This window comes from Salvia hispanica, chromosome 3 (assembly GCF_029641045.1).
Source record: "Salvia hispanica isolate PSC_SH4W2 chromosome 3, Shi_PSC_v1, whole genome shotgun sequence".
Classification (NCBI taxonomy): Eukaryota; Viridiplantae; Streptophyta; class Magnoliopsida; order Lamiales; family Lamiaceae; genus Salvia; species Salvia hispanica.
The window spans coordinates 12,131,561-12,143,800 of NC_142694.1; the positions used below are offsets into that span (position 1 = coordinate 12,131,561).

Here is a 12,240-nt window from a genome sequence, read left to right on the forward strand (position 1 = left end):
AAAGGTTAGATATTTAACATGCACCTACATTTCGAAAATCACATACACAAAATTGAACAGATAATCGAAATGTAAAAAAGATGGAAGATATCAGGAACATAGTATATCCGACTGAGTACACAAAAATGAAATTATAGAGCGATCCTTCAAGTTATAAACTCTCCCTTCTGTACATTGCGGCCATCGAAACATTTCCTCTCACTTTTTTCCATTTCATACAAGAAAGAGACCAAATACAATGTGAATATTCATGTTCTCTACTGAAACCGGAGCCTGAGCGATCTGCCAGCTTAAGTGTCTCTCCAACGAATCAAAAGTCGAATTCTCCTGTTGCCTGGTGAAAAGCCCAATGCCCAAACCATTACAGATAAAATACACACGTGAGTAATGAACAAAGAAGAGGAACATACAAAGGAATCATAACCTTGTTGAACAGAATGTCTTTGTTATTTACGCGCATAATGCCATTCTTCAGTGTGCACTTCCACCTGCTCTTGGTTCTTGTCACCTGTATATTATACAAGTATATCAATGAGAATATCGAGAGGATACCGCTAACAGAATGAGATAACTATCATTGGAAAATAACCAGAGTACACAATAAGATTTCACAGGTTCAGTTCAGTACCTTGTCAAACTGAGCTAGAACCAGATCATTAGTCGTGTTTAGATCCTCCCCCTGTTCCAGGTCGTCCAACTCATCATCATCATCTTCATTTAACGGTTCATCGTCATCATCATCTACAGGTTCCTTTGGAACGAGAGGAGTTGCTGCTTGCATCTCTAGAAATGCAGATGGTTTCACATTAACAACTGTGATTAACAGTTCTGGCATATGGAGGCACTCAATTTAGGTGACAACTTACCATTGGGCATAGGCGTGTTCACTATGTTGTAGTCTTCATTGATAACTCCTTGATAATTGTACATCTTTTAAGAAACAAACAAGGAATTAGGTTCATTTAGAGAGAGATGTATTAGAGAGAGAGAGAGAGAGAGAGTCTAATAATCAGAGTTAATGAAATATGTAAATGATATACTAAGTGATACAACAAAGGGAATCAACAACATCGGCCATGTTTAACCCATAAATTTACAGGAGTAATTATGAAAAAGTCAATCTGAAAACTAAAGGTTCGTCATTGTGTTGAGTAATCCTATTTTTTAACATAAAGATAAGTCATGCAAACTTCAGGTCTCTATCAGGCCATCGTGAGAATCAACTCTCACACAACTACAAAAGATATCCTTGACATATTAATATGTTCTATCTATCGGATAAATAAGCGTGCTACTTTAGCGACGAAAATAGTTTGAGAAAAGATTGAAACCTCTATTTACATCTAACACATTGGCATAGAATAAAAAATTGTTAATAAATACAAATTCTCACAGCCTCCAGCAACTGGTTCTGAAACCAAAGAGGCCCAGAAAAATCAGTTAAATGAAGTCCTTACAAGTTACAACAGAAGCCAAACCCCCCATCCCAGGGCCGCACTCAGAAAATTGCATAGGAGCAAAACAATGGATGACTACACACAGGTGGCTATCATTTCCTACAAAGATCCACTTCATTTAACTGCATGCAAGTTCAAATACTACAACCAATAAGACTCTCACAGAGGCAAACTCACATTGGGAGTAGAAAGCGCATCATCATATGGATCTGGTATGGGTCCGTCTGACTGAGGAATCCTACAAGACAGTGATCCTTCTTGAACAGGTATTTGTGCAATGCTCCCTGGACCCACCTGCCAAAAGTATGAAGTCACAATTAAAAATAGAAGAAAACAAATGTTTTACACGTTTGAAATGCGTAACAGTTCACTGAAGCCGTTAGCAGAGTGAAGGCAGGTGAATCATCACAGACCAAAGTCATATCCCTAATCTTCCATGGTAATAATGGCTATCAATTGTTGCAAGCCATGCTTGCATGTTCTTCTTCTACAAGATAACCATATTAACATGTGAAAGTGCATTCTGTCCGAAAGGGGAGAATTTTCCTATTACTCCTATGAGGTAAAGTTAGTTACGCATTTCGGAAATTTGTCTTCCCAGTTACACATTTCAAATATGTGTATTAAGGTTACGAGCGTTTCCCTTGAATACGCATTTCATGGATGCGTGATTACCTTTCTTGTAAGTACAAAAATGGTTCCCATATCGGGAAACCTCGAATCTATTTTCTCCCCAAACAAGGAAAAAGCCATCTAGACATAAGGTCTACTGTAGAAACTCCCCATGAGTATAGAAGGTATACATCATGCATGTGATGAACCATGCACCCACAGGTATAAAAATAAGATGAACTAGACAACCACGTAATCCAGAAAGGTCTGTGTTAACAATTTTTTACTCCTCAAATAATGATTTGAAAGTATAAGACCAATATAGGGGTTCATCAACGAACTATGAATTCTATCAACCAAGTGCCTGGAGGCTTAGTTCAACTTAATCTCTGTGTCAACTTAGTGGCAATATAATTGTTGCTAGTCTGTGGCTTAGAATCAAAACTTCACCTTCAACACCTCGGGTGAAACATCTCCAGCTCCATCCTGCTGGGGGATGTATCCACCGGAATGATACTGTGGAGGAACATCCTCACGTTTTCGTTTTCCAGAAGGCATCAAGAAAAAATCCTGCATTGTGTTCTTCAGTTATATCCTTTCAGAGTGAAATGAATCAATTTGCAACATTGCTTTTACATAAACAGATTAATAGTGATGGTGTGCATGGATTAAAACAGCATCCTAGCGAGCCTTGCTCCCAGTTTCTTGCATATGCAACAATATCGTTCAAACAGAAAACCAGAAAGAGACTGAATCTGGTAGTTTGGAGATCAACATTGCTGCAAGATTCAGTATATTAATAGTTGGATAAGAATAAGACTATCAAGGGATGATAGCATCACCTGCCAACGCATTTATATATTGTCCTAAAAAACTGGGAAGACACAAGTTCGATTGTCAACAAGGCAAGAAGTTTCCAACTTCTCCTATTATATTCCTCATACATGCACTTCAAATGCAACGACTTCTCTATCTAGTAACTGTAACTAAAGTGTGGGCAGATATCTAGCAAGATACGAGAAAGAAACACATATTTAAGTTTAAAATGGGAGACCAACAGAAAAAAGACCACTCCATTACATTTCATATTCAATTACCCGAATCTCTGCCCCACTACAAACTACAAAGCAGAGGTGATTCACTTTAGGTGTTCTTCTGTCAGGTCAATTACATTCTGAACAAGTATACAGTATTAGCTATAAAATTAATACTACACTGAACAATTAGATGAGAGTGCAGAATACATCAGAGAGAAGATTGCATCTTAACCGTTACAAAAAGAGTGTGTTATTGAACTCCCAGCATCGAAATAGGACAAAGCAATTTGCATAGATGAGATTTCCGTATGTTAACAAGGGTGATTTTTTCACATTATCGGGCATATATCTAATTTATAACTGATGGGCATCATCTATCGAACCCAATTAAAAACATGAAATAAAGATGAACATCAAATGACAACAACCTGAGTTGGTGGATGATTAGGTGCTCCCTTGTCACCCTCTTCCCGACCTTCCACGTAAGCTACAAAGAAATACAAGTTGAGTATGAAACTAGTGAGGATTACTGCCTTCTACCAATTAAAAAAACAAATTATATACTGCAGCCATCTACATCTACATAGTTACTTAAGAGGAATCATTGTTATAAATCATCACCTATTACACTCACCAACATTCACATCAAGAGGAGGCCTTTGACTCAACCAAGATGAAGGTGGCTGCTGCAAGAGTAATATATAGAGTTCAGTGGAGCTACCTATCGCCGAAAGGAAAAAAAAGTGTGCAGAAATTGCTTGTAAACTTATTTGAAGGTATCAATCAGAATTTCCTAGCTATATTTAAAAAAATGAATCAGAAACATGCTCAGCATACCATATATGGGCTGGGCCTTCCAGCTCCAGCTCTCATCTGACCCTCGCCACCATTATCATTATTCGAGGAGTATTCATTGGGGGTTATCGGGGTGCCACCAGTGGGAATGCTGAAGTACGGACTGCTGTCATTTCCAGGAAGAGGAGTTGGAGCTGTTCCAGGAAGGGGAGTCTGAGCTGTTCCAGGCAATGGCGTCTGCATAGGTGTTTGTAGTGGGGTCTGAAAGCCCCAAGCAAAAACATTAACAGTACAAAGTCAAGGCATAATACCATCATTTTAATCCTCGACATTAACAATAGTACCAAGCACTCACCGGAGGAAAGAGCATATCAGCAGTGGGAGTTTCATACTCCTCAGTGCCTTCATAGGGTACGTTAAGATCATGGACGGGGTTCGGCGTGACCGGACCTCCTGCTGCCTTTTGTTTCGCGGACCTATCTATCGGGCCCCAAATCGCGCCAGCGTGAATCATTTTAAATTCCCATATCTGCGAAATGTCCACCAAAAAACAATCAACAATGCTATTCCAGCTGCAGATCCAGCAATTTCAAAACACTAGAACTACTCAATCATCCTTTAATGAAATACGAAATCGCAACACACTCCTAAAACCACACAAAACAAAATTCAACCACTAAACCCTAAAACAGCTCAAAATCCAAATTAAGTGAGCGGATGATAAATTACTCCTTGAAGCTCAGCGAGAACGTCATCTCCGGGGCCTCCGTCGTTGATGAACTCATCCCGGACCTTGTTGATGACGTCCTCGATGACGTGGATGTAGATATTGCTGGTGCTGGTGCCGGTGCCCGCCATTTCTTAGGAGAAAAACCTAGAATCGAGCAACGTGAAAGCAGAAGCTCCGAATCGAAATCTACGTGGGTGGATTGAACGGATTAAGGAGTGAATTGGAGAGAGAGAGAAGGTCGCCGGCGAGGAGAGAGAAAGGCGGCGAGAGGAGGGGCATGAGATGGAAAAGGGCGGAACAGAAATTATGAATAGAGAGTGGAATATAAATAGGTTTGCATCCGTTTTCACGCCTCAATTCCACGTGGCATCATTTAATGCTCTTTATTAACAAATTAAAGAAAACTCGGTCACAAAGTCATCACAAATTTTTTTGCTTTAAAAAGTACCCCTCCGTCCGCTAACAGGAGTATCGTTCCTTTCCGGCACGTGTTTTAATAAATATTAAGAAAAATGGATAGAAGAAAATTAGTGGAATATGAGTCCCACTTGAATATATTAGTTTTAAATAATATGTGATTGAAATGAGTTGGTAGAATATGAGGCCTATTTACCACTTATGGTAATTATGAACCGGCCGGAACTTCTATTCACGGACGGACTAAAATGGAAAAACGAAACTCTTATTCGCGGACGGAGGAAGTACTTACTAGTGTTAGTTTTAAATAATTACAAACAAATTACGTTTAAATGTCTTAAATAAATATGTAAAAACATGCTCATAGAACTATAAAATAGAATAAAATTGTAGTGTTTAGTTTTCGAATAATACAAACTAGAATCAGTAACTAAATATAATCGAATGAGACTAAAGTGAATTAGTAGTAGGCATGTCAAATTGGGCATCCGCATATACCCGATCCAAAATTTCGTGTAGCCGACCCTGAATTTTCCAAAAACTAATACCCGATATCCGATCCAAAACTGATTTCGGGTATTCAAATACCTGACACGGGTATTCAGTCCCGAAAAATCGAGTATCCAGTCCCAATTTTAGATTTTTTATTTTTATTTTTTATTTTAGAAATTTAACTACAAACTTTTAGAAATACAAACTTAAAATAGTTCGAATTTAAGAGAAAAAATGACACTAAACAACATGTATAAAAAAATTGACACTAGACACAAAATGAGCAATTCATCCTCAAACAAAAGTAACTAAACAAAATTAATCCATAAAGATAATTACCTTTCATGTGAATTTGAAATCAAACCATTGCCAAAATATATCATGTACCAGCTTACATTAAATAAAATTAATAAATTCTATGGATAAATATTAACACTAATAATTAAAGAAAGTCCATCGAAAATTCGAAATTAAACCAAATTTTTGAGATTTTTATTATGTTGCCAAGTATTAACACATACATACACAATAATGTCTCCAAGTATTAATCGTAGTAGACTGACTTGGTTTTATAATAAACAAAGTATTTACATATACATAATTTGTTAAATTAAAAAATTTTAAAAAATCGGGTAATTCGGGTATACCCGATCGAATATCAGGTAACCCGATACCCGACAATCCAAAAATCTCACTATCCGATCCCGATCTGAAACCCGAAAAATTGGATATCGGGTATCCAATTACCCGACTTTTTCGGGTTTGGATATCGGGTACCCAATACCCGATATCCTTTTGACAAGCCTAATTAGTAGAATGTGAGACCTATTTATCATATATGGTAAAAGTAATATATGACTCTTATTGTGAGACATACCAAAATAACAAATGTGACCTTAATATGAGACGAAATTAGTATTATTTGTTCAGAAAATAGATACTTCAACTCAACAGAGGGGGACCTACATTAAATCATAGGATCCTTAGAACCCCAACTATTTTTGGTTACTCGTATATTCTATGTCCGAACTATAGTTAACCAGTGTGACTTGCATGCTGGAGATCGGTGGCAGACGTATGATTTCAACTTTGGAGGGTCCAATTACTATTAAGAGTTGTAGAGTAATTTTCGATATTTGCCTCACCGCAAGTAGTTGTATCATGGTTCGTAGGAAGTTACAAGATATATAGATAAATAAGAAATAGCGAATGATAAAATGATGGTGACAAATACCTCCCTTTGTCCCACCAAATGTAAAACCTTTGTGTTCCGACGCGAAACTTTATTTAGTGTTATTTTATAAGTTAAGCAAATAAGTAGTAATAAAATAAGAAAAATATAGAAATTGTGTTGTTTCCATTTCAATGAGGAGTAATAAATAAGGAGAATTTTTTTTATTGCAAAGTGTGTGTGAAACAAAAAAATTAAGTGTGTGCACGAGATTTTATATAGTGCCCTTTACTAAGTAAGTAAATAAATACAATAATAAAGTAAGAAAGAGAAAAATCTAAAAATGATATTGTTATCATTTTATCGGGGAGTAATAAATAAGGAAATTTTTTTATTGCCAAGTGTGTGCGAAACAAAAAATAATGAAATGTGTGCAAGTTAAAATTAAAACTTGTGAATAGCGTATAAAAGGTGGTATGTGAATGAAAGCATAAATTGTACATAAAATTGACCTCCAATGGATACGAACTCAAATCTCTCGAGAGGCAGTCCAAAGTGTCCACTTCCGCTAGTGGATATATTTATGAATCTTACGAACGATAGGGGTTCCATGGGAACCCAGTTATATGTGTATGATACGGACAATGAGATCAATTACAGAATAACGTCCGTGAGGTGAATAGTTTTCATTTTTAAAGATCCATATATTAATTTGCATGCTTTTTTGTAAAAAAATTAATTTAGTTAATTTTTATTTTACATGCAAAGGGATGCTGTTAATAATCTTCATTTAGAGATTGTTAGTGATTTACAACATATGTTGGATGAAGAAAATGCGTTAGTAAAGTCTTTTCGTATGGTCAAAGAAAAGATTGGACATGAAAATCAACCCAATGTAAGTTTGAGGTTGCTTGGTAAGAGAGATAGGGATGGAAGAACTCATAACCTACCTTCTGTTTCTGAGGTTGCTATGCTTGTCGTTGGGGATTTTGATGAAGCTTTGGGTGACAGAGATATTGTTGTTGTACAGAAGTCAGGGCAATTGCAACGCATTAGTGAACTGCATCCTTCTTATCTTCCACTTCAGTATCCACTTTTGTTTCCTTATGGGGAGGATGGTTATAGAGAAGATATTGGATTTTCCCGAAATTCTTCTTCTTCTTCGACCCATAGAAAAAAAATTAGTCCTAAAGAATTTTTTGCGTTTCGCTTGCATGAAAGAAATTCTGAGTTTTCTATTCTTTTATTTGGAAGGCGATTGTTTCAACAGTTTGTTGTTGATGCCTATACAATGATTGAAACTGGTCGTCTTACTTATGTACGAACCCATCAGAAAAGGTTGCGGGCTGAATTATATAGTGGTTTGGCGGAAGCTGTTCTTCGTAGTGAGACAGATGGTTCAAGGCATGGGAAACGAATTATCTTGCCTTCCAGTTTTGTTGGTGGAGCTCGATATATGGTTCAGAATTATCAAGATGCTATGGCGATCTGTAGGTGGATTGGTTATCCAAATTTGTTTATTACCTTTACATGCAATCCTAAGTGGCCAGAGATATGTCGATATCTTGCATCTAAGGGTTTGAAATCAGATGATCGTCCAGATATTATTTGTAGGATCTTTAAAGTCAAGTTGGATAGTTTGATAAGAGATCTTAAGAGTAAAAAAATATTTGGAGCTGTGCTTTCATATTTGAACATGGGACATCTAATTAAAGACATTGTTTTATAAATTGTTTGTTAGTTGTTTCTGAAAAATAATTTATTTCAATTATTTTGTGTAGTTGTGTACACGGTTGAATTTCAGAAACGTGGATTGCCTCATGCCCATATTTTGCTGTTTTTAAGCAATGAGGACAAACAGCCTAAGCCTCAACGCATTGATGAGATCATTTCAGCTGAACTTCCCGACCAAGTAACTGATCCTCACTATCATGAGTATGTTAAAGAATTCATGATGCATGGGCCGTGTGGTGTTGCTCGAAAATCATCTCCTTGCATGCTCAATGGACGTTGTTCCAAATATTTTCCCAAGAAATATCTCGCGGCCACAAACATTGATGATGATGGCTATCCTGTTTACAGATGTAGAGATAATGGTCGTGTTGTCATGAAGGATGGTGTGCCCTTAGATAATAGATATGTTGTTCCGCACAACCGTTTTCTTCTTATGAAGTATGGCGGTCATGTCAACGTTGAGTGGTGCAATCAGTCGCAATCTATTAAATATTTGTTTAAGTACATAAATAAGGGTTATGACCGTGTGACGACTTCTTTTTTCCAATCTGGTGCGGATGGTGCTGAACGATGTATTGACGAAGTAAGTTTGTACTGCGATTGTAGGTATATATCATCTTGTGAAGCTGCTTGGAGAATATTTGGATTTGAAATTCAATATAAGGATCCTCCTGTTGAACGATTGAGTTTTCATCTTCCAGATCAACAACATGTCATTTTTGATGAGGCTGATGACTTGGATACTGTTTTGAATCGTAAGACAATTCATGAAAGTAAGTTCTTGGCTTGGATGGAAGCAAATAAGATATATTCTCAAGGTAGAGATCTCACTTATGGTGAATTTCCGACGAAGTTTGTATGGAAGAAAAATCACTGGGAACCTAGGAAACAAAGATATTCGATTGGAAGGTTGTTTTATGTTGCTCCCGGTTCTGGTGATATGTATTATCTCAGATGTTTGTTGAATATTGTTAAAGGAGCTTCTTCCTATGAAGACATCAGATGTGTTAATGGTGTTCAGTATGAGACATTTAGAGATGCTTGCTTTGCTTTAGGGTTGTTGGATGATGATAAGGAATATGTTGATGGAATTGCAGAGGCTTCTTTTAGGGCTTCAGCTCACTCTTTGAGATTGCTCTTTGTGAGTTTGTTAACATCGGAATCTATTTCACGCCCGGATTTTGTTTGGCAAAATTGTTGGAAATATTTGTCTAAAGATGTTCTTTATAACCGCCGAAAATTAACAAATTATCCTGGTAAGTTATTTTTATAATTATTTTCATTGCATGTTTATTATGTTATTTGTTATTATTTTTAATTTATAATATAAGTTTAATTCTAACAACGTATTCTTAATTACTATAGGTATGATCTTGAGTGAGGATGAAATTCAGAATTTTGCATTGGCAGAGATTGAAAAATTGTTGTTGAATGTTGACAAAACTTTGCGTGATTTCCATGGTTTGCCGTATCCCGATAATCAGTATTTTGAATCAAGTGAATATAGACTGATCAGTGATGAGTTGTGTTATGATCGTGAAGGTTTAGCAAGGGAATATTTGGAATTTATTTCAAAATTCACTGATGAACAACTTTCTGTGCATGACACTATAATGTCATTTGTTCATTCAAATGATGGAGGAATATTTTTTGTTTATGGCTATGGAGGTACTGGGAAAACTTTCATTTGGAGATTATTGTCTGCAGGGATTCGTTCGAAAGGAGATATTGTTTTAAATGTGGCGTCCAGTGGCATAGCTTCTTTATTATTGCATGGTGGTAGAACAGCTCATTCTCGGTTTAAAATTCCCATTAATGTGAATGAAGATTCTATGTGCAATATTAAACCAGGGAGTGCACTTGCTGAGTTGATTGTGAGAGCTAAGCTTATTATATGGGATGAAGCTCCGATGATTCATAAACATTGCATAGAAGCTGTGGATAGAACTTTAAGAGATATTATGCGTGTATGCAATGAGTTAAATAGTAACAAACCGTTTGGTGGAAAAACAGTCGTTTTTGGTGGTGACTTTAGACAAATCTTGTCAGCTGTTCCTAAAGGCAGTCGTCAAGATGTTGTGAATGCTACCATTAACTCATCTTATCTTTGGAAGAGGTGCACAGTTTTAAGGCTGGCCAAAAATATGAGGCTTTTGAATGTTGAAAATGTTGATGAAGCCTCTGAGTTGAAGGAATTTTTCTCTTGGGTTGCTTCTATTGGAGATGGTGTTATTGGTGGTCCAAATGATGGTGAAGTGGCTATTCAACTTCCTATTGACATTGTTTTGCCAAATTCTGGTGATCCTCTTGGAACCATTGTTTCAAACATCTATCCTTCTTACATGAATCCTGAAGAATTGATCAGTTGTTTGCATGGTCGTGCTATACTTGCTCCTACTTTAGAGGTAGTCGATGAGGTTAACCAATTCATGATTTCTTTGGATCAGGCTCAATGTCGAGTTTACTTTAGTTCTGATAGCATTTCAAACTCTGATTCCACATCAAATGGTCTTGCTGAGATACATTCTGTTGAGTTTTTGAATAATTTGAAGTGTTCAGGTACACCTAACCATGAATTGTTGCTGAAAGTTGGTACTCCTGTGATGTTGTTAAGGAACATAGACCTGTCTAACGGGTTGTGTAATGGCACAAGATTGATAATTACACGATTAGGTGATTATGTGTTGGAGGGACAAGTATTGGGTGGCCATAATATTGGTCGTAAAGTGTTGATTCCTCGAATGTCCTTAATACCATCTGATCCAAGATTGCCTTTCAAGTTCCAAAGAAGACAATTTCCTTTGGCTGTGTCGTATGCAATGACCATTAACAAGAGTCAGGGTCAATCACTCTCTCATGTTGGATTATTTTTGAGAAAACTTGTTTTCAATCATGGACAACTGTGTGTTGCTATATCAAGAGTCACAAGTCGTGAAGGTTTGAAGATTTTGGTGTGTAAAGATGAAGAAGATGAAAGCAGTGGTGATTCTACTATTAACATTGTTTATAAAAAAGTTTTTCAAAACTTATGAACTATTGAATTGTTGATATTTGTGTAAGTTCCTATTTATGAATATTTATGTTTTTTAAATGAACCTATTTTACTATTTATGTATATAAGCATCATTATTTCATCTTTGTTTTGTATTATAAATTATTTATTCCATTCATATCTTCATTTAAAATTCTAAAAAATTATTTGTTCATTGGAAATAGATATAATAAAATTTGTCTTGATATTTACAATGTGCTTTTTAGTTAGACATTTATTCTCGACCTGCAAGCATAATTATACAATATTTATCATCTACTTTTTTTATTTCATTTATCTTAGAATTTTTTACAAGTTTTATGGCCCGTGCATAGCACGGGTGGTAAAATTAGTTGTACATAAAATTGACCTCCAATGGATACGAACTCAAATCTTTCGAGAGGGAGTCCAAAGTGTCCACTTCCAAAGTGGATATATTTATGAATCTTACTAACGATAGGGGTTCCACGGGAACCCAGGCTCTACTATAGGTCCGCCCCTGGTGGAGACATGTGTTTGTATCCCACCGCCAATAGCTATTAACTATCATTTTCTTCGTTATTATTCTTAATTAATTGCTAGATTAATTTATTTATATTCCTTCGTATAGTCATAGAGTATCTTTTTGGTGTAATTTTTGTTTGTATTCTTATCTGTGTAAATGTTGTTTCTTTACTGCTTCTTCTATTACAAGAAAGTTGAGTCAATTTCTTTTCGCATTCATTTAAAAAGTCGTAGTTAATACTCTCTCCGTCCATTTAAGA

General features: G+C 36.2%; 3 protein-coding genes across 4 annotated transcripts; 2 read left to right on the forward strand and 1 right to left on the reverse strand.

The window, feature by feature from the left end:
* Positions 1–52: 52 nt before the first annotated feature.
* On the reverse strand, positions 53–4,935 carry LOC125215170 (transcription initiation factor IIA large subunit-like). Of its 2 annotated transcripts, none has more exons than XM_048116506.2 (11): positions 4,631–4,935; positions 4,257–4,430; positions 3,944–4,162; positions 3,741–3,789; positions 3,535–3,593; positions 2,520–2,639; positions 1,635–1,751; positions 867–930; positions 629–783; positions 425–508; positions 53–334 (listed from the first exon to the last, which is right to left on the reverse strand). In XM_048116506.2, exons 1-11 carry the CDS (start codon positions 4,757–4,759, stop codon positions 311–313), a joined length of 1,194 nt encoding a protein of 397 aa, XP_047972463.1. In that variant the 5' UTR covers positions 4,760–4,935; the 3' UTR covers positions 53–310. The 2 variants fall into 2 exon arrangements, with proteins under 2 accessions (XP_047972463.1, XP_047972462.1); XM_048116505.2 differs by having other exon boundaries at positions 3,741–3,792; positions 4,631–4,934.
* Positions 4,936–7,471: 2,536 nt separating this feature from the next.
* Positions 7,472–10,854, forward strand: LOC148930185 (uncharacterized). The gene is made up of 4 exons (XM_089066378.1): positions 7,472–8,201; positions 8,493–9,701; positions 9,811–10,763; positions 10,849–10,854. The coding sequence occupies exons 1-4, from the start codon at positions 7,472–7,474 to the stop codon at positions 10,852–10,854; spliced, it is 2,898 nt and encodes a 965-aa protein (XP_088922504.1).
* LOC125209244 (uncharacterized) lies at positions 10,830–11,477 on the forward strand. Its single transcript, XM_048108847.2, has one exon. It carries the CDS (start codon positions 10,875–10,877, stop codon positions 11,475–11,477), a length of 603 nt encoding a protein of 200 aa, XP_047964804.2. The 5' UTR covers positions 10,830–10,874.
* The last annotated feature ends 763 nt before the right edge of the window (positions 11,478–12,240 follow it).

Coding starts and splice junctions, on each gene's coding strand:
- LOC125215170 (XM_048116505.2), bottom strand. CDS start 4,759: ATGGCGGGCACCGGCACCAGCACCAGCAATATCTACATCCACGTCATC. Junction 3,594..3,740: donor TCCTCTTGATGTGAATGTTG/GTGAGTGTAATA, acceptor ATTTCTTTGTAG/CTTACGTGGAAGGTCGGGAA. Junction 2,640..3,534: donor CTAATCATCCACCAACTCAG/GTTGTTGTCATT, acceptor AACACAATGCAG/GATTTTTTCTTGATGCCTTC.
- LOC148930185 (XM_089066378.1), top strand. CDS start 7,472: ATGCAAAGGGATGCTGTTAATAATCTTCATTTAGAGATTGTTAGTGAT. Junction 8,202..8,492: donor TCAAGATGCTATGGCGATCT/GTAGGTGGATTG, acceptor TATTTTGTGTAG/TTGTGTACACGGTTGAATTT. Junction 9,702..9,810: donor AAAATTAACAAATTATCCTG/GTAAGTTATTTT, acceptor TAATTACTATAG/GTATGATCTTGAGTGAGGAT.
- LOC125209244 (XM_048108847.2), top strand. CDS start 10,875: ATGATTTCTTTGGATCAGGCTCAATGTCGAGTTTACTTTAGTTCTGAT.